This window comes from Nipponia nippon, unplaced genomic scaffold (assembly GCF_047370975.1).
Source record: "Nipponia nippon isolate SJK-2023a ecotype South Korea unplaced genomic scaffold, ASM4737097v1 scaffold_12, whole genome shotgun sequence".
Classification (NCBI taxonomy): Eukaryota; Metazoa; Chordata; class Aves; order Pelecaniformes; family Threskiornithidae; genus Nipponia; species Nipponia nippon.
Window position 1 is genome coordinate 4,694,401 of NW_028262313.1, and position 25,351 is coordinate 4,719,751.

The 25,351-nt window shown below is 41.1% G+C and overlaps 2 protein-coding genes across 2 annotated transcripts in view; one reads left to right on the plus strand and one right to left on the minus strand.

Moving 5' to 3' along the window:
- Nucleotides 1–5,397, minus strand: part of COL4A5 (collagen type IV alpha 5 chain) — an 86,437-nt gene extending 81,040 nt beyond the window's left edge. The window contains exon 1 of the mRNA XM_087748447.1: nucleotides 5,176–5,397. Coding sequence (XP_087604573.1) covers nucleotides 5,176–5,265 — 90 coding nt within the window. The 5' untranslated portion in view covers nucleotides 5,266–5,397. The remainder of the gene's footprint in view (nucleotides 1–5,175) is intronic.
- A 295-nt stretch (nucleotides 5,398–5,692) lies between these two features.
- Nucleotides 5,693–25,351, plus strand: part of COL4A6 (collagen type IV alpha 6 chain) — a 138,173-nt gene continuing 118,514 nt past the window's right edge. Inside the window, exons 1-2 of the mRNA XM_087748500.1 lie at nucleotides 5,693–6,260; nucleotides 6,343–6,391. Of these exons, the coding sequence (XP_087604626.1) occupies nucleotides 6,214–6,260; nucleotides 6,343–6,391 (96 nt within the window). The 5' untranslated portion in view covers nucleotides 5,693–6,213. The remainder of the gene's footprint in view (nucleotides 6,261–6,342; nucleotides 6,392–25,351) is intronic.

The window sequence follows — 25,351 nt, forward strand, 5'->3', positions numbered from 1 at the left end:
GGATATGTAAGTTGTCTTAACAGAAAGTACACCTAGGACCATGACTGTACTCTCACATAATTTCAGACTTATAGGATAATTCAGGCTGGAAGGGGTCTCAGGAGGTTATTTAGTCCAGCATACCACCCAAATCATGGCAAGAGAGATGTAGAGTTTCATAAATGAGATTCACAAAATATCAAAATCTTTCCCAGACTAAAGATATGTCTATTAATACATTACAGTTCAAGTATCATGCCTTTTAGAGGGAGACTAAAGCATTAACAAGTTTAAGCTAAAATGTTTAATTTGCAATATAGCTTTGCAATTATCTAATTGCCCAATATCCATCTCCCCTAAAATTAAGATCACATCCCCCAGTTTTTGCTTCTTTCATCTCCTCACAAGTTCTCCAAGAAAGACCTAAGCTCTGCAAGAAAGACTTGAGACAACTGCAAAGCAGTTTTTTAAAATAAGCATTAGAATTCTTTTTTATAACAGGACCCTTTCCTCTTCTGCTCAGCTATGTTTATTCTGTTGATAATTTCACATTACGTTGAAGCTTTTCCTCCACATACCACACGCTTAGCAATTATATAACCAGAATGCTCGGCACATTTCCTTTTTCAGAAGCTGCACTGTACCAGTGATACTTAATAAAGTTTAATTGTGTAGCTAACCTTTCACAGGAGGGTAAAGGATGCTACTTAAGGATCCTTAAAACTGTACCAGCACCATATCTTTCAAACAAGTTTTTAGGTACTCTTGAGAAGAGATGGTTTACAGCACAGAAAACTCTGCAGTCAACATCAGATAGCCAAACACCGCATATAGCAAGAACTTAAAAGCACCCCAGTGGTTTTAAATACTACTGAGTCCAGGTAGCCTTATGAAACAGATAAGCAAAAAACGTCTTCATTCAAAGCAATTTGTCTGGTATTATTACTGGCAGAGGCTGCTTTACACTTAGTACGCTTGCATAACACTATTCCTAGAACGTATGAGTGAGCGTTATCTAGATATCTCATTATGTGGCGGTATCAGTGGAAAGTTTACACAATTGATGCAATTAGAGATGGAAGCATTTTAATCCAAGTGAATGAAAGGTAAAAATGCACAATACATCTTCACTGTATGTGCAGAACAGATGCCTGACTGCACTTTAACCCAGATAGAAAATATGCATGTTAGATTTGTTGGGATGTTCTTACTGATTTCAGTTGTTTCGTAAAATAGTAAGAGTTTCCACATGTTCTAGTAAAATCAACAGCAACTAATTGCACTATGGTAAGATCACTATGTAAATTTACATTTGCTGTTAAATAAATGAAGTAACACTTTATCCTAGGAAAATTTCCCTTTCTACTTTAAAAAAAGGGTAAGTGACTTAGATAATTGCTTTCAGTGAGTAGATTAATTCATTCATGACCAGAAAAATTAAAGCCAGGAGTTCCTACTGAACTATCCGTCTATTTCCATCATGTGGAAAAACTGAATAAGATACATAATGATTTTGTATGCATAGCCACAAAAGATCCTGTTATGGTCCAAATGGCTCTTATATTAGGTTTCATTCAGGATTCCTTTGATTCGTTTGTATTTTAGTATGTGCCAGAACACACCTTGAGATACAACTTTTACTATGTATCTTTAACTAAGAGCCATGAAAGGTCAAAAGCAAAACGCATGACAAACAGACAAGTTGCAAGCGGGAGGGCTTGAGCCTTGATGTTATGAAACACAGTCTTGTGCATGACTACTCAAGACACATCCACGGAATTTCGGGATGAAATAATTTTTGAATCCTAAAAGCCAGCATCCGTTTCTTTCTGCTTTTACAGGCCTAGCTTTCGTAACTAGAAAGAGTCACAGCCAGTTATGAAATGGGAAATAATAATAACCACCACCACTACCATTATAAAATAGTTAGGGCAAACAAGAGAAAGAGATGACCATTATTTGCAAATTAACCACATTAATCAAGTACATCGTAATTAATGACATGGTAGCACATATACATGGTACCCTCTGAAAGGAAAGAAAAATCCCAACTAAACCTAGAGAACTTTCATGAATAATACATTACTTTCTTAAACACAAATGATACCCATCTTGACAGCCTGGCTTACCATATTTGAACAATTGTTTTGATCCCTACGCTTTCAGTCAAACTGGAGTTATAATGGAAGGAAAGAAAAAAAAAAAAGAGACATTGCAGAAGTTACTTCATTTTTAATAACTTTTGGGCTGACAGTTTGCACTCTAAAAACCTAGGCTTTAACTGTGAGGGAAACTTTTTTCAATATAAACCAAGAGACAGTCACTAACTTCAAGTGAGTTTCATAGATTAGTACAGTTGAAGAATCTAGTCCATCTATGTTCTTTAATTAAATAGATTTCCCAGTCACAATTTGCAATCACTTTCTATAACACAGTGCAAATGTAAACCTGCTAGGAGAGGAAAAAAATTCTGCTTGTAGGAAGAGCTAATTGGCTTACATACATGGATGCAGATTTATATTAAAAACACCAGAGCAGTTAAGGAATAATATTGTCCCATAAAATACATTATAAGCACTCATATCCTCTGATGAAAGCATACAACAAATAAGCACCTTTTTTTATACTGTAACTTGAAATCCCTCCATGCACTGATGACATCATTTTCTACCTCATTCATTTTCCCACTCTAAAGTAAGACCGTTCTCAGACTCCCAGCTACTTTTGCACTGTTCGTCAGTAGTTACACACATCATTCTACATCAACAATGAGTCTGCACAAGAGTGCACAGCATGATCTGTATACTACGCACCAAGTTCAGACGATGAGCTATGGAAACCCAGCAATAAAATCTGAACAATGAAATTCATCCTTACTTGACTATGAGGCTTTGGCTTTTTTTTTTTTTTATAAGTCATTGGGATTTTCCGATGATATCCACATTGGCAGATGACTCTTAACTATATTCCGTCACCTTGTAACTGATCACACAGCCATACACACTATTTGAACAATCTGGAGCAAAGAAAGTATGACTTTTGCATTTGAAATGTGTATTATGAGGTTGAATAACAATTTCAGATATTATTTTAATACGGGCACCTGAATAACTTGAACTCATCCCACCAGATTTATCCTGTTGGGGGAAGAGGAGGATTCTGACACAAGGCCCCAAAACAAAATTCACAGAAGAGACTGTGTATCAAGCATACCACTACAGTGTTAATTCAACCCTTTCTGACAATGAGAAAAATCAAATGCTGGTACTCATTAATAAGGATCAGCATTATTTAGTGTTATCATCACGGGAGATTCAAGGACATTGGAACACTAAAGTACTGAGAAACCATCAGACTTTTCTGTCAAAACGTCAGTGGGACTTACGTAAGTTGGAATAGAGGTGTCTCTCTCTTTTCCCCACCCCCACTAGCACTTGGGTCTTCAGTTAATCTCCTCTCACTGTGGCATAGTAAATCCCCAGGGGGACTCATCCCAAACAAGAGCCTGTAGCACAAGGTGGTGTTGAAAACCAGGAATTCCACCACTGTCTTTTCTCCTTTCTTCATTTCTCCCAAGGCAGAGGACTGCCTACAAGGTCAGCCCAGCACAGTCCCTTTCCCAGACCTCAGATTCCCACCAATCGCACACATGAAACTCTGCTTAGGCACTTTTCTGAAGAAAGAAAGGGGACACATTTACACACGCAAACCTCCCCATCTTCAACCCCCACCTGCTAGAACTGTGAAGTCCTGTAGGTGGGACTGACTGGATCCTTCTTCAGAGGTGAAAGTTACAGGAGGTAGCCTGGGGTGAGGTGGTACTAACAGCAGCAGAACTGGTATTACAGACAATATGGGGACAAGCAGCTCTCCAAATCAGCAAGCACTGGTGGCACACTAGTATCACCTACACTTGGGTACACACCTGGGCATGGTAAAAAGGAGGGGGAGAAGATGAAGAGAGTATAGTATGGCTGGTCTTTGCTTTTTGGAAGGGCAGATGAAAGGTCTACAAAGTTTCACTGTAAAGGAATGCACTTCAAAGGAGAGTTGAAGACAAATAAGATTTTGTTAGCTCTAACTAAAAAATTGGAGGCAGGAGGAATAGCAGAAAGGTATTCTGCACCTACTACTGTAACATATTATTTTTCAACTAGAGAGTAATCCTAAGCAACAGAAATATGGATTCATTTTCCTTTTCAAGTAAACTGAAACAAAAGTTAACAGCCAGAGGAAAGGATCATAAAAATCTGAAATTAACTCATATTAAAGTATGAGCCTTGTTAACAGCTGAAGGTCTTAGTCAAGTACCTTGAAATGGGAAGCTAGTGATCCCCTTGCTCTTCTCTCAGTTTCAAGGCCCAGCCATGCCGGGGAAGCTGGGATAGCATCCCTCTCCCAAAGAGGGAAAACAAAATTCTTCTCCAGGCCACCTACTGTGCACCCTCTGCGACACTGCACGCATCTACCATCTCGGCTAGCATCTCAGCTTGGGTTTTAAGTAAGCAGAAATACAACCCTCAGGAAAACCAAGCCACAGTCTGAGGCACAGTCCTCCATCAAACCATGCCCGTAAGCCTCCAACTCCCTGCCACGTCCAGGTGTGACTTACAGACGCAGGTGAAGGCTCACTGGCAAGAGCTCAGACACCTCTTCATGAAGGTCCTGGGGAGAGAGCGGGGGGAGGCAGGGGGGGATTTTTCCTCCTTTGTCCTGGAGGAACAGCGGGTTCAGAGCACAGACAAAGCTCGCCCGGGCTTCCCCCGCCTCTCACTCACGCTACCTCCCCGCAGCCGCCGGCGAACCCAGACGTGCCAACGGCAGGCGGGTACCGCGGAGAGCCGGTCCGACGCCGGCAGCGCCGAGGAGCCTTTGCCCGGGGAGGGCACTGCCCGGAACGGGGCCGACCAGGAGCCGCCGACACCTGAGGCGGCGAGGCGAGACCCTCCCGCGCGCGGTCCGGCCTCCCGCCGCCGATCCCCGCCCGCCCGCCGGGCTCCTGTCAGGGGCCGCGGCCCGCTGCGGCCCCCCCCAGCCCCAGCGCGGCCGGCGGCCACCGGGAAACCCGCCCTCAGCCCCCCATTTTTGAAGGGGCTCAAAAGCTTCCCCCCGGGGCTCTGCACCGCCGCCGCGCCCGGCGGGGACAGCGGCGCCAGGCAGCGCCTGAGGAGAACAAGGAGGGCGCCCCGCACTCACCGCCGCTACCGCCTCCTCCGGCCCCCAGCACCCCAGCAGCAGCACCAGGCAGCCGGCAGCCAGGCTGCGGCTCCGCCACCGCGGCTCCATCCTGTCCGCTCAGGAGCTCCGGAGCTGGCCCTGCGGCGCGGGCATAGCCCGGCGGGGCAGCGCGGCTCCCTCCAGGAGGCTCCCGCCGGCCGCCCCGACGCCAGCGCCCGCCCCTCTGCCGCACTCTCCCGCTTCTCCCGGCTCAAGTCCTCCCAGGACTACTCGCCCTACAGTATTCATCCGCACCGCGGGCGGGCGGCTGGCGGCGGAGGGTGCGCGGGTGTGGTGTGTGGGCCAGGGCGCGCTGCCGCCCCGCTCGGAGGGGGCTGCGACTCCCCGCCGCCACCCTTCCTCCCGGGCGCCGGGGTTTTGTCGGCTCGAAGGGCGGGCGCCTGCCTCTCCCCGCCCCGTACCTCCACCGGGAGGGCAGCCGCTGGACCCCGGACTATTTTCTTCGGCGGAGGCACCTCGGTGTGTGAGGGCAGGGGGAGCTGTTGGTAGTGCCGGGTCGCACCTCAGGAGGGGCGGGCGGCGGGGTGCGGGGCTGCGAGGGGCGCCAGGCTCGGCTCGCCCGGCTCGGTCCCGTCCCGCCCGGCTCCGCTCAGGTGCGACGCCTCGGCGAAGACCGCGCAAACTTTCTGCCCGGGCACGCTCCGGCGCGGCGCGGGGAGCGGCAGGCGGCGGGCGCCCTGAGGGGGCCGGAGCGCCCCGGGGAAGCGGCGGGAAGCGAGCGGTGACCGACCCCGAGCGGGCAGCCCGGCCGCTCCCCCGGGGCGAGGCACCCTTGGTCCCCCAGGGGAAGGAGCCGGCGCAGTGGCCGCACCGCAGAGGCGAACGGCGGCGGCCCCCGCCGTGCCCGGCCCGCGGCCGCGCAGGGGGCCTGCCCGCCCTGAGTGACGGCGGCGGGCCCTCCTCTTCCTCCGGCGGCGCGGAGCCGGCGCCCGTGCGGGCGCAGCGGCGGGTAGCCGGGCTGCCTCCTCTCCGCCGTCCCTGCGGGCTGCCTGAAGCATGGGCCGCGGCTGCGCCCCTGCCCCGCCGGCCGCGGGGCGCGCAGGGTGAGTGCCGAGGCGCGGCGGCCCCCTCCCCGCCGTGTCCCCCCGGCCCCGCGGGTGACCCTGTCCCTTTGCCTCCCTGCAGGGTGCTGGTGCTGGTGCTCCTCTGCCTGGGCGCGGAGCTGGCGAGTGGGGTAAGTGTGCAGGTCCCGGCCGCGCCGCTGCCTCGCTGGAGGTGGACGTGCCGAGTCAAACCTGTCGGGGTTTGGGCATCCTTCGGCACCGACAGGTTTGACTCGGCGCGTCCACCTCCTTCGGCCAGAAAACAGACACCCTCCCGCCCCTCTCAGAAAGATATGTTTTGGGTTTTATAATTTGCCGTACACCTCTGCTCTGAAGTTCTTTTGTGCCTTTCATCTGCTCGGCTTTGATTAGCTTTTGCAAAGTATGCTGGGGTGAAGGACCAGCATTGGGTGTAACAGCTTTCTGTGTCTGAAAGGGTGATCGGCCTCTCTCTTGGTAACTGACTGCCTTTCATTGTTTTTTAGCTTCTTCTCAAACCTTTCTGTTAAAAGCTGACCCTTTAGATCCTTGCTCACAAGGGATCCAACCCAGAACACCTCATAACCAAGTAAAAGTGATGTCAGAAATTAAAGGATTAAGCTCTTAAGTGTTGTATCAAGGTTCGTGACTGTGAATTAGTAAATGTGTTTTAAATTCCAAGTTGGCATACAGAAGCAATAACTTTACCATCTGTCAATCTGACAATTTTATGACATAAACACAAATTTTCTCTTGCTGTTCCTAATTAATATTTAAACAGATTAGTAAGCGATCGCAGGCTTTTAAAATGTTTATAATTTCTCTTTATTTTGGTATTGTAATAGATTTTCTGCAACTGGGATGCTGGAATTGTTAGCCCACTCAACTGTAGTGAATAAAGGAGTCCTTTGGAAAATCTGTAGTCTAAATTAAGTGTCCAGCTGATATAGAGTCAGCAGTTAAAAAAAAAAAAATTCTGTTATATTGTGATGTAAATTAAGATTGTACAATGTGCTAATCTTTGTGGTCCAGATTTTATAGCACATATGTTACTGTATATGTTATAATGAATTCATGGAAGTAGTTAGTATAATATGTTTTAAGCATGTTTATTTTAATTCAACTTCTAACAGACTTCTAACGAAAACGGTTAAAACATGGGTCCTTGATTTGTCAGCCAATGTTTTTCTACTGCTTTTGCTGCTCTTTTGATTAAAATGTTAAGGAGTTAAAACCTTCCTAAAGAGGAGAAATCTCTTGAAAAAGCTTTAATAGCAGAGGAGTTTATACTTTTCATAAATATTAGAGGTTTCATTCTGCTTTGCACTTTTTATAATCAATTGCACTAGTAGAATTTCATCATCCTGATCAGGTGGTAGTTACAAGCCCTAATCTTCTCAAAGATTAAAAGATTAGACAATGTGGGAAGCTGTGAGAGTTCCGTTTCTTTTCTTTTTATGTTTTTTTCCTCAACAAAACCGAGAACTGTTCTTCTGAGTGTTCTTGCTGCAGTGGAATCTATGTAGAAATGACTTTTATAAAGTAAGTAGTTTCAAGGCTTTTTGAAACAAATGTGCTACATTTTGCAGTCATTTTTATAAATTCATGCAATATGTCAGTGAAATTATTCCTGATTGATGCAGATGTAACTGACAGCAGGTTTTTAATTGTTTGCTCCAATTCTGCTTCATACCTGTTGAAAAGCACATCTCTTAAGCAGTCAAATTTTTGTTAGTTCCTTGACATGTTTCATTGCCCATAAAGGGACTTTAAGTCCCTTTAAGTCAATTTAAGTCTATTGCAATGGGTAAGATTAATATCTACATGCCATTTCTAAGTCTTCCTGCTAGTTTTCTTCAGGGTTAGAAAACAAGCAAAATCTTTGTTGTGTAATCAGTCTAAAAGTATGGAAAAGAATCAGAAATATGTCCTTAAAACACTTTGTTTTAGTGCTTTATATGTCTGAGCAGTTAATGCATTTAATTATTCTTGTTAAAAATGCTGTCAAACAGCAAAGATACATTTTTGTCAACTTTTCAGATACAGTAGTAGGTAAATGACTTTCTGGTATCACTGAGTTAAAAACACACCCTAACACCTTCCAGCATGAAGTAAGCTGTTAAGAGAAAATACTAGTGATTGAAATTGTTTTTGCAGTAAGCAGAGCTTTTTTAGGAAAAGCAGGATCTATGAAACATTTCTTAATAAGTCTTCTGCTATATAATTTGAAGTGACTGAGCATAGTGAAGTACAATGCTAATAAAATGAGGTTAAAACTTTAGGTTAATAAGGAATAATAAAACTTCTAGAAGACTATTCACAGAGACAGTCAACTATTAAAGCACTTGTCGCTGAAGAGGATGTGATTTATAACTGTGTTCATCTTCTCTTTCTTTCAGTTAATCTCATTTTAATAACTTATCTGTTGTAAAAGAAACATCCTAAAATATAGTACCAAGTTGTTGAGCATTCTTCAGGATTGTTACTGTGGACATGACTAGTAAGCAGTGGCTGACATGTCAGGCCAGCATCTTGAATAAAGTTGTATCAAAGATGGCTTTGACTCAGAGGTTTCAATTACAAGGTGTAGTCATCCCTCCCTCTGTAAGAACAGGATTTTAAAGAGTATCAGAATTAATTTCTCAGCTTGTACTTATTTTTCCTGGATATAAATGATGATATATTTTGAATGGCAGTATAAAATTAGTATTGTAATGCAATCTACGTTTTCTTGAGCCAAATGTTGAAAACATAGATGATTTGCTGTTACACGTGGGGTTACTTTGCAGAGAGATCGTTACCTCATTTGTAGACCAATTGCTGATAGTGGCCTAAGAGTTTCCCCTAACGGCTTTCAACTGAAGTCACTCCAGAAGCTATGCTTCATTCATGTTTTCAATCTTTTATTATCAGTAATTTGCATTAGTCATGAACCAGTGTCAGTACAAGATGCTGTGCAAGCATAGAAGAGAAATGTAGTGCTATCTTCAAGACCTTCATTACACTGTAAGGCAAATGACAAAAGTTCGCCCAGAGCTGGGGGAGTAAGAGAAAATGTTGGAACAGTGCTAGAGAGGCAGGTGTTTGCCTCAGCTAATCACCGTCTGCCCCTGTGGCTTTTCCAGGCTGCAGGGGAAAATACAGTTTTTAGAAGAGGGACTTTTAAAAGGTTAATCAGAGTTTTGCTGATGTTTCTGGGATGTCCTCTCATAAACATGAGGTAGAGCATGAGATGAAAATGGTCACAAAGTCTAGAGACAGCCTCTTGCAATGGAATTTGAGATTCTCATCTCTTCACAAAGCTCTCAGCTGAGCTGCATCATAGTCCTAGCAGTCATTCTGTGCCCACTTGAGAGCCTGTCTGACATACAGGTGAGATGATAACTTCTCATTTATTTCCTTTTTGCTGCTGTTGAGCTAGTTGAACACACCTGGAATATGTGCGAGTCTTGATGTGATATCCTGAGGAACTACTGTTGGGACTTATTGTCAGACATGTTCTCTTGGAACAGCTGAGCTTTCGGATAGAGTTCAGTTAGCTTTTATTTTATGAGTTTGGACTTCATGTACTACTGCAACTCTTCCAACTCTTCTGTTTTGTTTTTTTTTTTTTTTGCTAATAAATGTGCAGATTAACTAGAGATACCCTATTTTTCTACTGCTTTGTGTCTTGTTCAGCAGAACGTCTACAGTATCCAAGTAAGGCAAATAAAAACTATGTGCCAAAACCAGTTCTGGGCAGTCTGCTCTATTTTGAGTAACTGAAGCTCTGCTAGTTTATGACAAGCTAGCCCAAGTGGTCTTATTTCTCTCTTAATATATCCCAGGTTTTCTGTGTGATTTTTTTTTTATCTATGATACAAATGTTTCACAAAGTCTTTTCATTTAATATGTACTGGACTAGCTTAATTGAACCAAGCTCGTTGTTTTCAGTGGCCTTATGCCAAAGATAAATTTTGTCCCAGAGCTCTGACAGAGGGGAAAAAATAGCTGTTTAATTATGGATATTTAAAAACAGAGTTGCAGCTCTCGTCATTCCACTTTCCACAATTCAGTTTCTGCAAATGTGATCTTATCTGTTAAGACATATTTAAAAAGTTTTTTTTTTTGTTTCTTTGCCGTTTTAATCAGTGTTTATAAGTATGCAAGCTTTCTGTAGTTTGACTTTTACAGCTATAATGTCTTTACATAGCAGTAAGCTTTATTGGGAAAGAAGTAATATCTGTAATAAAGTTACTTGTGTAAGGAAGGAGCCTACAGAATTCAAGAAATAACATAAAACACAAACTGAATCTTGTAAATCTCAGGATTTGTTTACTGGATAAGGCAGCTTCTAATCTGTAAGAATGTGTGGGAATAGAGGCACTTGTTTGGTGAAGATTCACGTACTGCATTGAGAACGGTCATTCTGCAAAGGTCAAGTTTGAACAGTAATAGGTCTATAGCAAAATAATGAGAATTATTCCCTGGTTCTGTAGCAAAATAATGAGAATGACTTTTAAAAAAATATAAGATGCAGACAGTTCATAACAGTGCTAATTATCTAGCCCTTGCCAAGACACGTTGAATTTTATGGAAAGTTTTGATTTAAAGCTGAATATCCCTTTCTCTCCCATCTGAACAAAGAATTTTTTATTTGCTGAATATTTTCTAGATGCTAAAGATAACTGAGCATAAAATGTGTCATTTTATTTGGCACTCAGATATTCTGTTAGGTCACAATGGCTATGAAATGAAGTAATGTGTGTGCCTGTGTTCTGAAGAGCTTTTTTCATATTATTATCCATTTAAGGTTGTGCCCGCCTTTTGCATAGGTGTGAGAGGCTTTGTGTGTCCTGAAGAAGCATTTTATTTCCCCTTCTGGACAAGCCAGCTTTACTGCCAGCCACCATGTTCCCCTGACTTAAGAACTGCTATTAGTAAGTCATGCTGGTGTCCCTAAAGCAGGCAGAGCATTTCATGGTGGGGCTTCTCTACCCTTTTTCCAGCCTCACAGTGGAAACACTCTCTATGTGAGTAGGGGTCTGGTTCCTTACTAACTCTTCCTTCTGAGGGAACTGCAGTAACGTGCTGATGCTTGCAGATATTGTGAGAATGCTACAGATTGCAAAAAGTTGTGATAGTAAAATGGCTCTGGCTTCCAAATCTGTAACTCCACAAGGTCTTAACTCTGCCTCTTTCTTGTTTAGTTTTTGTATAATAGTCATACTCCATTTGTAGACATAGAACTGCTCCAGGAGGGGAGCTGGTAACTCCCTGACTTGTACGAGGAGAAAAGAACTTTGTATCCTTCCATAGCCCCAGAGACACAGCATCTGTTCAGGCAAGGTTGTCGAAGTATTGCCAGCTCTTGGTGTTTAATCAGGTTTTTTTTTTTGATCCGTAGGAAGCTGCAGTGTTTTTTGAAAAGAGCGTAATTGATCCGAAAGCTGTTTCCTGTTTGTACAGATACTCTGCATTATTTCTGCAAGTACTTTTGCTGCTAACTGAGTCCTGACTGGGGCATTAAGATTAGACATCCAACTAGTCTTTTGTCAGACAGTTTTGGTTATGTATCAGACAGTATGACCCACCTGTTTTTTGAGCATCTTTTAAGATGAACTTGGAAGGGAGAGGTACAAAACACTGCGAAGCTAATTATTCTGTATTAAACAGTGCAAAGGAAACAAGCATTTCAGAGATGCTAGCCAGTTTTAACCTTTTGTCAGTGCCTTTTATGGGATTATCAATTCTTTTAGGGCAATTATTTAGGTACCACAAAATAATAAAATTAAGGTATTCTTTCTAGGGAAAAAAGAAAGGTATTCTTATACTGTGGAGTGGTGTAATAGTATTCTGAGGTGATCATGAAGTCATGGTAGATACAGATGAAAAATTCTTTGCTGCCAGAATTCTTGAAGTACTTGACCTCCACTCTTCCTAAGTGGGTTTGCATGCCCCTCTGTGGATAATGATTTAAAATTAAATTATTGCCAGATACCAGTATAAAGTTGTATTACCAGGTCAAAAAAGAAGGGACTTTGGTAATGCCTGTGTCTCAGCTTAAATGTTATAATGATGACAAAGAAGAAAAAATAAGAATTTTTTGAAGCTTTGATAGATAATTTTCAAGCTCTCTGAAAACCCAGTCTCAAAATAAAAGACTGCTTTCTTTGTTAGTCTGGACAACAGTAAAATGAAAGCACTTCTGCTGTGACCTGTGGAAGGGATCGTTCTAGCAAAGTCAGTCTGTTTTGAAAGGGATTGGAAGGAGGCCGAGTTGCTTGTTAGAGGGTAGCTGCGCAATGCAGTCTTGATAGTGACTGCAATGTTAAGTATTGGAGGAAGAAGATCAGTGAGAAGGGAAATCAGTCCCTGACATTCTGAACTTTCTTCCCCTAGTTTTTTTTTCTTTCAAAATATCTCCATAACCCAAGAAGGCTCTTACTCTCCTGAGAAGTCTATAAAAGCTAACTGAGCTTGACATACTTCTTTCAGTTTACATGTCTGAGAAAAAAGAACAGTTAAGAGTGGAATCATGCAGTTCTCATTACCTGTTCCTTGCAAAACGGGAATTTGGAGGTGTAGGCAGTAAATCTGAAAATACTTGGAGAAAGCAAATAATTTATTCCTGTGCTTTTTGCACAGATTTCCTGCAGTTTAGCCTGCCTTGGGTTTTTCCATACAACTTCCCCTTCTCTGATGGTGTGATTTATATGGCAGTCGTGTGGCTGCAGTCTCTAGTAGCTGTATTTAACTTTCTACTTTTCAAAAGGTGTTGACATTACTCTTACTACTTGTGTTTAGAGTCATCTTTTCAGAATGGCTTTCTCTTCTCTCGGGTCTGAGGAAACGTGAAGAGGCAGAATTTGTACAAAGTCAAAGGAACTGTTCCACAGATTTGCTTCTTCTCTGGCTTTTTTGCTGCTTTTTTTTCGCAGTTCTTGCTGGTCAGAAGTGAGTTTGCTGGCCCTGTGATTCTGTTCTTGTTCTATACAAAGCTGTAGAGATCCCTACGGTCTGTGCTAGCTTCCCTTCTTGTTGTTTCTGCAGGATTTTGATTAGCTTTGGTTGTGTCAACCTCGTTGGGCCGCTAAAGCAGCACCATCCAGTTTGCATAGTCTCTGCTCACTTGGGTACCTTCATATTGAGAGAATCAACACTGTGAACCAAATAGGGCTGAGTTGCTTCAGTCCACTGAGATGTCAGTAGCTACTGTATTCTGAGTTTGCCTTATTCACTCCCTGGTCTATTTTCTCCTATTTGGCTGGAACCTACTGTACTTTGTACAGCCTCCAGCCCTTGCCTCAACATGCTTTTAAGCTCATCTGCCTTCCTAGCTCTCCTTGGTGCCTTAGTAGTCTAGGGAGGCTGCCAGCATGACCCCTGGCAGTTAATCCTATAGTGCTTTTTCTAATGCCTCACGCTTAGCAGCAGTGAGGACGTGTCAATGCCTGTTACCTAGGGATCTCTGTTGCACAAATCCGTTTAAGAGGGTTGCACCTAACGTTCATTGCTTTTCCCATTGCTAATAGGAACAAACGATTCCATCCTTGACACAAGCAATTGGCAAGACCTCAGTGTGATGTATAACACAGGTAAAAGCTAAACATCATCTAGGTGTTGTATCTGGACTAATTGGGAACTAGCTAGAAAAAGCAATACATCAAGGTTTCTGTAAGAATTGACAGTAATGTTTCCTTTTCCTTCAGTTTTGCATATTTGTCATTTTTCCATTTCCATTGAAGGGGAAAGAGGTTGGAAACAAGGTAGTGACAGCAACATTAACTGTTTCTTTAGCATGTTTTTTGGCTGGCAGAGAGATCAAGACCTGCCACTTTCTAAAGATCGGGATAAAATGTACAGAGTAAGCTGAAAGGCAACGGCATAAATGAATTATAGCACTGTTAGGAGGGGTTGGTTTGATCTAGAAAGTAGAGGAGAGGAAAATGAAAGTGCAGTTAAACAAGGAATGGACTTATAAATGCTCCTGTGCTTCTTAAAATCTCCAGAAGTTAAATGTCAGTGAAACTGATCGTTCTTTTTTTTTTTTTTGCTAGCAGCATCGTTGTAAAGCTCTAAATAGCAACAAGCCAATGCTTTGTCTTTTCCCAGCTTTTTAAGATTACTGCATGTACTTTACCTGTTCACATTGCATCAGAGAGTTTTCTAATCAGCTCCTTATTTTCCTTATCCTTTTGTTTGAATAATTGAAGATATTATTTTCTATTAATGAAGGTCATGCCCTCACAAGTAGTAAGGCTATCTCTGTGGATGTAAAATAATATCTAGCTCTAAAAATCAAGTCTTAAACTAAAAAGTGTTTCCTAGGAAAATGATACAATTATAAAAGGAGTGATGAATCTATTACTCTTACTCACTTTTATGTTAAAGTCTGCTTAGAGTTCATAAGCTGGCAAGTCACTTTTCCAGAAATGCATGTATAAATGCATCTCATTACTGTAACAAAGTTAAATAGACTCACTGACACAGTGAATAATTGCTTGACTTTCCCAAAGAGGAGCAGGACCATTTTAAAGTTGTAATAGTTCTCCTTAGATCAGTCAAACTTTTGCTGTGAAAGAGTGTGCAAAAAACACTTGCTCTATAGCATATATATATATATATATATATATATATTTTGAAAGCAGTTTGGAGTTATTACTACTGCTATAGTGGAAACACATCAAAACAATAGGAAGGTGAATCATTGTATTGTACTTTGATGATTAAACCTATCCACAAAGCAGGGTGTAACTGAACTGGAAGAACATAGCCTGCAGCAGCGAAAACGTTTGGCAAAAAGCAAGCTTGGAAAATTAAGAATTTAGACTTTTCCGTAAAAGGAGGCTGTAGGCTTTCAACCTCAGCCCTCGTGAGATTTTCGACTATCATCAAAGTGTGTGTGAAGGAGTTGAAAAGTTGGAGCATTATCTGTGAAATTAATGTATCTTTGTAAATGCCTTCTACATGAACTGCAGCACATGTGAAGTGTGGATTCAGCTGGAAGGTGAGGTTGGCAAGTCCTGCGTTGCATTGCACAATGTATAGCATTTTGCATAGAACATTGGAAAGGATTGAAGTGTGGTGAGTGTCGGTCTTGTGGGCATGTCTGAGGTGGTCTGCAATAAGCCCTGCGTGCCAAAAGTAAGGTGCTTTATTTCCGGTGTACATTTGAAATGCATATGCTTTTACTTTATGATTGACTAGGGGAATAGGTGTAACACAAATGCATTGCTTGCTACTTAGCAGAAGTTTTTTATCTTTTTTCATCTGAAACACAGTTTTTAACAGCTCTTTCTTCTTGTAAGCTTTATATGATCATTTTTACAAAGGAGGAGTAGTGCATTTTTAACCTAATAAAGTAGTTTTGGCTTAAACTGGAAACTGCCTGTGAAATCTCCTCCTACGGATGGTGCTTGGCTTTTTGCTGTCACTTGAAAAGGTGTAAGGCATAAGCTTAAGAAAAATGTAGAGAAAAGATGTTAATAGGGTGGTGAAGGGAAGAAGCTTTCAAACCACTCCTGTAACAAAGGTGAAGTATTCTAGTCACGAAAGTAAATGTCAGCTCCTTAGCCTGCTTTTACCGCAAATAGATACAGGAAATACTCTTTAAACTCCACAGAGGTTTTAAAGTTAAATGAGTTGGTGACCATAAACAGAATATTTTAGATGGTCTCTTCAAGGTAGTGATTATATGGTTTGCTCTGTGGTACTTTTAACAACCTTAATCTCTGTGGATCTATAATCTTGTTAGGATTAAACCAAAGTCTGACTAGATAATTAGAGTGAGCTCCAAACTGTGGTGTGACCTAATATCTCTTAGTGGTACAATTTCCATGTGAATAGATTGGCCTTGGAGCATGTGGAGTGTTGAGAGCGCTCAGCAGAGTCTCTGGGAGCTGAGGGCCTCCCCTACCTTAAGTAATCTGCAGAAAATCACCTCGGAGGTTTTGCAAAGACTGCTCTTCCGAGACTGTACAAACTGGGGTCTGCGTCAGAACATCTTTTAATGTTGCAGAGCGCATTTTCCATTGAAGGTAAAATGTGTTTGCAGACCCTCTGGAGTGGTTGAATCTTGAAATGAACATGCCTGTTAAAGTTACAGCAACAATATTTGGTCTGTTTTGTCCCTTTTCTATGGTTCATCTATCATGGACATGCATTTCACACTGTTTCCCTTACATAAATGCAAAGTAACATGTTGCAATTTTAACTTTAAAGTATATAATCACTTGGTTGCATTACTGTATTGTCTTTCACTCCTGGGTCTGAGTGACTTGCAGATGTCCTTCAGCCATGCCTGGCCACATTATTTTGTGGCAGGCTAAATAACAGAATTACCATCTTGCATGTGTGAAGAAAGCTTTGCCCCAAGTCATACGGCAAGCGAACGGTAGGATTGGATTGTGACTCCTAGTTCTCTGCTCTCGCCACTGGATGAAAACAGACATTACAGCCAGATAATGCAAAATATCACTTTGCATAATGATCACAGGTCTATTATGTAGCTTTGCTTCTTTGAACTGTTGCACCATAGTAGGTAGCGCTTTGTATGCCCTAAGGCTCTTCTATAAATGAGAAGACTCGTACAATCTGCTTTTGGAGATCTGGAAGGCTTGAACCTCTAACCAGTAAGGCACAAAACTGTAAAAAGGTGATTATGGCTATTTAAAGAATCTCCATTCAATTGAATTTTCTTCTCTGTGCTAGCATGGTACTGTGAGGTTTCCAAAGAGTCCGGTCGGTTTTTATCTTTCAGCTTCACACTATCCAGCCAAGTTCTGCATGTGTTTCAGAGAGGAGTGGCAAAGATTAAAAACTAGGTAGTTAGTCTCAACTACAGTGTGACAGTGGTAGAGTTTAATTAATGTTTATATCAGATCTCTAGTGCTACGGTAACTTTTCAGCTCTATTCAAGGATACTTTATGAACCACAAACCAAAAGATTTACCAAGTATTCTGGATAGAAGTAAACTAATGTGACATTTAAAAAAAAAGTGCTGAGATTTTGAATGATTTGTAGTTTGTTGTTTTTTTTTTCCAAACATAAAACTGATTCATAAGACAGTAAATTGAGCAAATTTCAGCAAACAGTAATAGGAATTTAGTAATTTTCATTCTGAGCTGCTATTAACAGAAGTGTTCCGCAGCTGGCTGTAGCTCTCCAGATCCATTTCCCCTTTCTTTCTTACATCTCAGCTTGTGAAACAAAGGAAAAGGAACCTTGGGGGTTTGTTTGTTTGTTTGTTAATTTTTATTAATGTACTGTCCAGATGTGGAATGATTGTTTTACAGTTTTCCCTGCATGGAAGACTGTTAGCCCAGTCATCTTTGTGCAGTGATACTGGTTACAGATTTCATTTGGATTGTATGATACCATTGAATTTACCAGACATTAATTTTGTGGAGGTAGTTATATGTTTTATATATATAATAATGTGTTCTGTGTGCGTAAGAATAACCAGGCAAAACACTTCCAGCATCCATTTCATCAAGATGTGTGCTTATAATTTCCATTAAAGAAATTCCAGTGAGAGAGTTATTTCCCTCCTCTTCATTCCGGCATTATGAGCTCACTCACAGGAGGGCAGAGGGGTACCAGGTTTCGGGCCTAAATTCCTTTGCCAGAGGAATGTGCAGTGAGACACAGGTACAGGCTAGCTCCATGACATACTTGTTTAGAGGGGCCCTTCTGCAGCCCAGCAGCTTACAGATCTCAGATTTACAACAGTTCTTTATCTGCACGTTTTTGTTTAACCCCCCCCCCCCCCCCAAAAAAAAAAAAAAAAAAAACCACAAACCCAAAACCAAGAGAAGAGACAGCAGGATTAATCTTTAGGAAGAATGTTGTGAGTTTTCTTTAATTTTCAAATAATGGTTCAAATAATGGCTATTGTTTCTTTTTTCATTCCCCTTTTGTAGATGGGCAGTAAAAGTGTATCGTAAGACCCTTAAAAGTTCTGGATGTGATAGTACGAAAGAAAGGTAGAGACAATTAAGAAACCTTCACTCTGCTGTCAGATGTAGTCTGTGCTATTGTGTTTAACTGAGGTCAGTGAGAATTTAGCCTGCACCTTCCATAGTATGTCATTTGGGGCCTCATTGAACTGATTATACTCAGTTTCTTTTTGAATTTTATTTAGTGTCTGGTATGAGTAATCCTTATTTTCCTTATGTATTGAATGTCATCCTATGCCCGATTATTTAGGCGTTACCTCACACTGTATCAAAGTAACACTAGTATCAATTTGTATCTTGAAAAAGTTGCAGAAGAGAACTAAAATGCTTCCATTAAATAAGTTCATCATAAAAGTACTCTGGGAAAGTAATTCAAATTCTCTTTGAAACCAAATTCTCTCTGTAAGATGAAACCACTACATTCAATTACTTGGCAGAGTTGTGAAATTTACTGTACTTGCTCAGTTTGTATCCACCGCAGCCTCTGCTCTTGATAAGCCTGAAATCACTAATTCCCATCTGATGATATCAAGAAACTGTAGCAGGATATTGACTTCTATCAGATATTTTCTAGTAGGGCAGGAAGCTAGTATTTTGCAGATAAAACATGAGGAGTTGGCTGTGGCAATACGCAGTAAGGAAACTTAGATTCTATTCTCAACATAGTTTGATGAATGACTTCATGTAACTTTCTTAAATGCTGCATATCATGTTTGTAGCTATCTGTAAAATAATCACGCATATGCTGATCCTGGTGGTCTGTGTGTCTATTTATCAAGGAAAGGAAAAATATATTTAATTTTTCTTTGAAGTCATTGTCGTAGAGAGCTGCTCTCAGAGGGGAAGGTATACTTTAAGACAGGTAACTGTTGGTAACATTGAAAGAAATTTAGGGGGGGGAGTTGTATGTATGCTTATTTATGTTTTCCTCAAGTTTCCTAAGGTGATACAAGTATTTTGCTTTCTTGATTTTCATGAGTAATCTACTAGATCTTCTAATACGTATGAATAGAGAATCATAATAATAACATACAAAACAGGTATTTTGTAAAAAATTATCTGAATGCAGCTTTGAATTTGAGTTTTAATTTCACAAAACTAAAGAATTTACTTAAATCTTGTACTTTTCTTTACATATATTCCACTGAGGTCCCATGGGGCTGGTTAGAAATTAGGATTACATAAAAGCCTAGACTGTATCAAACAAATAGCATCTGTGTAAAGCAATAGAACAAAGTTGGTGTTACTTCGTTTTATTCAAGTTATAAAGATATAATGTAAATAAAAACACAAGTAATACAGTATATTGCCTAGGGATACAGGTGATTCCAGGTTTTTTTTCTTTACAAGAGGGTTGGGCTTAAGAGCACTAAGGATTTCACAAGTCTTAATTGTACTAGCCTTAGAATGCTATTGTTTTAACAGTAGTACATGCTAACTTTTTATTTTAAAAAATCATGCCAATCCTAGCAGTCCTGCAGAACTTCCAGCTTTGATTTTTATTGCAAAGAATTTTTTTTTTTAAACTTAGAGATATTGGAATCACGTGAAGATGAGAACATACACTCTTATTTAAAATAAAATCTCGGTTCCTATCCCTAAATCTTAGACAAAAATTGAGGAAACCAGGAGAAAACAAAATGATCCTAAAAGTATCAGTTTTTCTTCTGTAGCTTTTAAGTCAGGTGCTTGACTGTAGGGGCCTGTTATGTGACATCTGGATGTTCGACTTCGGCAGCCTTGAGGAAATTAGGAGAAGGTTTCCCTGAGACTGGGTTATCTCAGAGCTGCCAGCTGTGGGGTTTCTCGCATCTTTGTATGAAACAGTTGGCACCCGGTGCTGTTGGAGTCAGGATCGCTGACAAGCTGGGTGGAGCTCTGTTTAGATAGGGCTGGATTGAAGAGCAGGAAAAAAAATAAATCATACTTTTCTGGCCTGCAGGATCTTCTGTGCTGGTTTATCATGTTTGATGCACACTGGACACAGTTAAGTGATCGGAACCAAGTTCAGCTTTGAAAAGATATTGATTGTGCTCTCTATAAATATTTTTTGAAATGTGTGTCTTTGGATGAGCTGGAGTTTGTGGGAGGAGAAAGGTTGTTAAACGGAGCGAGAAACTCCAGCAGAGAAGCCTGCAGTGCAGGTGCCAGGATCCCTGTTTGCTGTTGCCATTAGCTGGCAGGAGGCTGTGCCTGTGCCCTGCCTATGGGTGCGTGTGTATGGAGGGGAGGAAGGAGGGCAGCTTTTATTGACGGTTCCTCAGCAAGCCCCCGTTAGGTCCCTTTTTGCAGTTTAATGTATAATTTGGTGCAAACTTTTACACCTCCAACACAGCAAATGCAAGGTGTTTTGTTCAACGTGATGCAGGGAATATTCCTGCAGCTGATTTTAATCCAAATAAGTTAGACAGCTTATACCTTAAGATAAGATAACTTATCTAAGTAGATTAGGTAACTTCCTAGTCCTTCCTGTATTTCCCATTTGCGCCACTCTGCAAGCCTATGTGCTTTAATCAAATAAAATATGCTCTTCCTTTCAGTTACTCTTTCTGTACTATTTGTTAGGTCTTAAAACCTAGTTTCATTTGGTGAAAAAATAATTTGAAACCTTTCTCAGGTCAGTACACTTGAACTGAAATTTGATATTAATTAATTTAGCCTTGTTTGCTGAGTACCCGTGGTGTATAAGCTGCCGTTGTTAGGGCACCTTTGCAAAATCCGAAATGAAATATTTTCTTTTGAGTTCACTGCTCATAGATAAGTGAACACTCATGTAACCTTTTGTTTGGTTTTCTATAGAATTTAATTTACAAACTTTGCTGGAAAATAACCTTTTGCCCTTTTTAATGTATTCTGTACCACAAAGGAACCTGCAGGGTGTCAGGGTGTACAATGTACAACCCCTGCTCTTCAGTTTGAAGTTGCTGTTTGCCTCTGGGGGGGGTTAGGAAGTTAATGTTTGGATCCGTTCAGAGGTTGAACTTTTAGCTCTGGTTGTATTTCTCCCACTGCAACTGTAGGTCCTGTACCCATCACAGCAGAAGTCAGTGTGTGTGATGCTTGTGGGAGTTTAGATAGCTGTGAATTGTTTCTTGTGGTTAAAGGAAGGAAACGTAGCGCTTATCAGAAGTCCAAGTATGTGATTGTATTCAGATTTTACATTTCAAAAATACTCTTCAGATAGTACTTATATCAACTTTGTTAAAAATCTGTGAGGTTTAATTATCTCCATGCGCACATAAAGGAATAATTGTTTCTGAAACGTCACTTTGTGAAGTTGTGAGCTTTCTCACATTGTTGTTACTACTTCTGTAATGCTCGCACCTGTGAACTCAGGTCACCAGATCTGACCCTGCTGTACTCTTGTGCATGAAAAGTCAGAACTGAAATACAATCCCTACCCCAAAAGATTTGCAACCTGCCAGCTATATGCAAAACCTAAAGAAATCATGGGAAAATATTGCTCAGCAAGGGGCAGTCTCATCACGCCAACTGTAGAATCGCACTGCTGCTGTTTAAGAAACTATGTACACACAGCTTTCTCTGATATTCATTCTGTTTAATGATGCCAGCTCCTCTGCCTCTTAAAACATAGAGAATGCCTGAGCTAAATATTTTTCCTGGGTATAGACGTGGAGGCTCAAGCCTGATTTTAATTTAAAATCACTTACTGCAGTAGGAAGGTGTTGGGAATTAGCTAGCTGAGGAAAGTCTTGGTAACAGTTGTAATTTCTCCAAAAACTGTTCTTTCTCCTCAGTCTTGCGCCTAAGTAGTGGCAGGACGGTCAGCTCAGAGCACAGCTGTGCTTTATGCTGCTGGCATGTAAACAGAGACCATAAAAAAGGAACCTTTCTGTGATAGTATTTTATTGTTAAGCTGATTGTTGGTGTGATAGCTCAGATCATAAATCTTTTGAGTCAATGATCAGCGATCCAAAGGGATCATTCTCTTCTCTTCCTTGCAACAACAGAAGTGTTACTCTCCCAGAAAACATCAAATTATTTCATATACTCAGGAAAAATCTGCCCCTGTACAGCCAAAAAAATACAGGAAACTGACTCAAGCCAGAAAATACATCTCGGTGTTCACTCTGGGAACAATACACATGCCTCTTACAAATAGAGAAATTAATCAGGGTTGTAATCCTTGGGTAAGATTAACATTAAAGTATCCAAAGCTGTTATACTTAATTCAAGTAAAAATGCGTGTGGGTGTATGTTTATATACAGCTATTGCTTAGTTTTGACCTCTTGGAAATCTCAAAGGGCAGTAACAGCAGGTGGAAGGAGTTTTCAGGGTAAATTTGGCATCATATCCAGATTAGTTATTGAGTATCTCTCACTGGTGTTTTTGATGTCTGGAAGAAGGTTAAAGGAGGAGAGGATATTTGGCCAATCTAGTTTTGAGCTAATTTATTCATTTTAACTGAGGTGTGACTCAGAGAATGACCATTAACAACCCGAGTCCTTTTATGGCCAAAGAAGGATGTCAGGAGGGGTAATTTGGAGCACCAAGATCAGATGAATGACTGACATAGGGAATGTAAATGCTTACCTCTGACACAAAGATTCTACATGCTATGAAAAACACTCTTGTAAACTGGCATATGGATGGGCAGTACGTGAGAGCTCCACAGAAAAGGGAGCAAGGATGGTACACAGTACAGGGGTTCAGTTATTCTTTCCTTGCAATGATACTCAGGCAACTCTAAAGGGTTTAATCCATATAAACTATTTCTGTAGGTCCCATTGCAGGGTGTACAGCCTGTCCACATTCCATCACTCTGGGGAGTGAGGGTTCAGGATAGTTGTGCAGGTAGCAAAACCTAATATAGCCTTTTTCAGGTAATAAATAAAAGAGATGAAGCAAGCGTCATGTCATTGTGGAGTACAGTGTCCTAGATTCCTGCAGTGTTAGTGTTTTGTTTTGTAGCGTACCAATAAACATTGCACAGCACCTTTGAATGGGTAGAAGAATATATGATTTTCTCTGAAACAATAAGGCCGAATATAATTGTTTGTCTTGGAATATGACCAGGATGCAATGTCTAATAATTCCAATATCTCTGGTTTCCTAATGGCCACCAGATGCCAGACCTCTGGTTTTTATCTCATCTGAAACAAAGGCTAAGTCATCAGAACCCTGATAGCTCAGGATAGACTGAGATATAAATGCTTCCGGCTAATTCCCAGCGCTGCCTGTTCTATCGCTCACATTTCTGGTGAAGCTTCTTAGGACAACACGGTTGTGCTGAGACTGGGATATCTGACAGGGTTAGGTGCAAAAGGTTGCAGCTTTCCTGCGAGATATGCACATTCCTTCATGTCAAGGCAAGGGTTATGGTGATTATTGTCATAACAAGGACAGAATACATCTAAACACGTTTCTCTAAAATATTTTTAAAATATTTGATCTCTCCCTCAGGAATAACTTAATGGTCAGTCTTTAAAATGAGGATTTGTGCTCAGTGATGAATTCAGAAGTAGTTTTCGAGCCAGAATTAGTTAGAAATTAGCTTGCTGCTTGTAATTGCAAGAGGGGATTTAGTGGGTGATCTTTTACTACTCTCTGCTTTCCATGAGCCTTCTCTTTTTCCCCTTTTTCCTTTTTTTCTTTTTTCTTTTTTTTTTTTTTTTTACCATTAAGAAAGCAATCAAATACTTAACCATGTGCAAGAAAATAAGGGTTTCATGAAGTTTTCTTCAGAAGGCTTCTTTCTGGGGTGTTTTGCAAATGTATGTGTATTTGTTGGCCTTGTAAGGAAAATATATAAACAAAAACGTTCCTTCTTCAGTCTGAGTGTTTCTGTCGCACTGTTGTGTGACACCTTCACTCTGGAATTTGAGGAACAATAAGCTGTAAAATACTTTTCCAGACTTTTAGTCACTAAGGATATCTTAACGCTTTAATATTACTAAATATGTTAATTTCCCTCACCTCTCAGGTTCGATAGTGATTATATTACATTACATGCTAGCAAGAGGATAAAAACAATCTCATTTGTGAATTGGAAAACAGGTGACAATTCTTTAATACGGCCATTTGTCAGAGAACCATAGTGCATTGGTTTTGCTTTCTGTATTTCTTCAGCTATCTAGATATGTGTAAAATACCTAACCAGACATGTTTCAGACACATTACTTTATTGAGTTATATTTATTAAGAAATGTTGTGCTGGCTATGACCAACTACCCCTGATTATACAGAAAACAAATCTTTTCTTCTGAACTTTCCTTCTTGTATGTTGTATGGCCAGAAATTTAAGTCTTGCAGCTCCTGGAATTTTGGACACTAGCTAGTGTTCAAAGGGAGGATGACCAGTGACTGTAGTTTCCTTACTGAGTCCTCAAGCAGCTGGTTCATGTTTTCAGCCATCACAATTACCTATAAATACAGGAACTGACCATGTATCTTCCAGGTGAATTAGTAGGAACTTTCTCTTTGACCACTGTTTTGATGTAGCTCCTAAATTCCATAGGCTGTGCCATGCGTCTTGGTTAATTGGGCTTGGAGAGTCCTGCCAAAAGCATAATCTCTTATCTCTCTCCTCTTTAGTGGTGAGTGGGACTAGATATGCAGAAAAAGCTACCGGTATTGTGGGACAGTAATGAGTCTGTGAAGAGTCATCCTACCACCTGCTGCACTACAGGATATTGCACTCCAGCTCCTGCACAATCTAAGTGCAGTGAATGGTTCACATGAACTCAGTCAGACCAGAAGTAGAAAGAGGAATCTTTCAGTCATGGTCCTCATTGTTCAGACAAACCCTAGGAAAAGTTTTCCTGTCCTGCATTTGTGACTACTGTACATCTTATTTTCTTCTTTTAAAAAAAATATCAGAGTTCAGCAGTAGCTGCAAACTGGAGCAGCAAGGTTTATATATAGTGGTCCCGTTTATAGGGGGAAATGGGGAGTGGGGGAGAGTCAAGTTGCTTAGGGAAATGTATCTACTTATCCTGGAGGAAGAATGATAAAAGATGAACTTGATTGTGCAGGTGTGAAGTACACAAGAAAAGCCTGTGTCCTGGGGAATACAGTGAAAACCGGACAGCACTTGTGTGGAGGTTGAGAGTAAGGTTGAATTTACAGTGGATGAATGAGAGAGTGGGGCTGACTTAACAGTGGATGTATGGAGAGGTGCAATATCTGTTGGTGGGAATGGAAAAGCTAC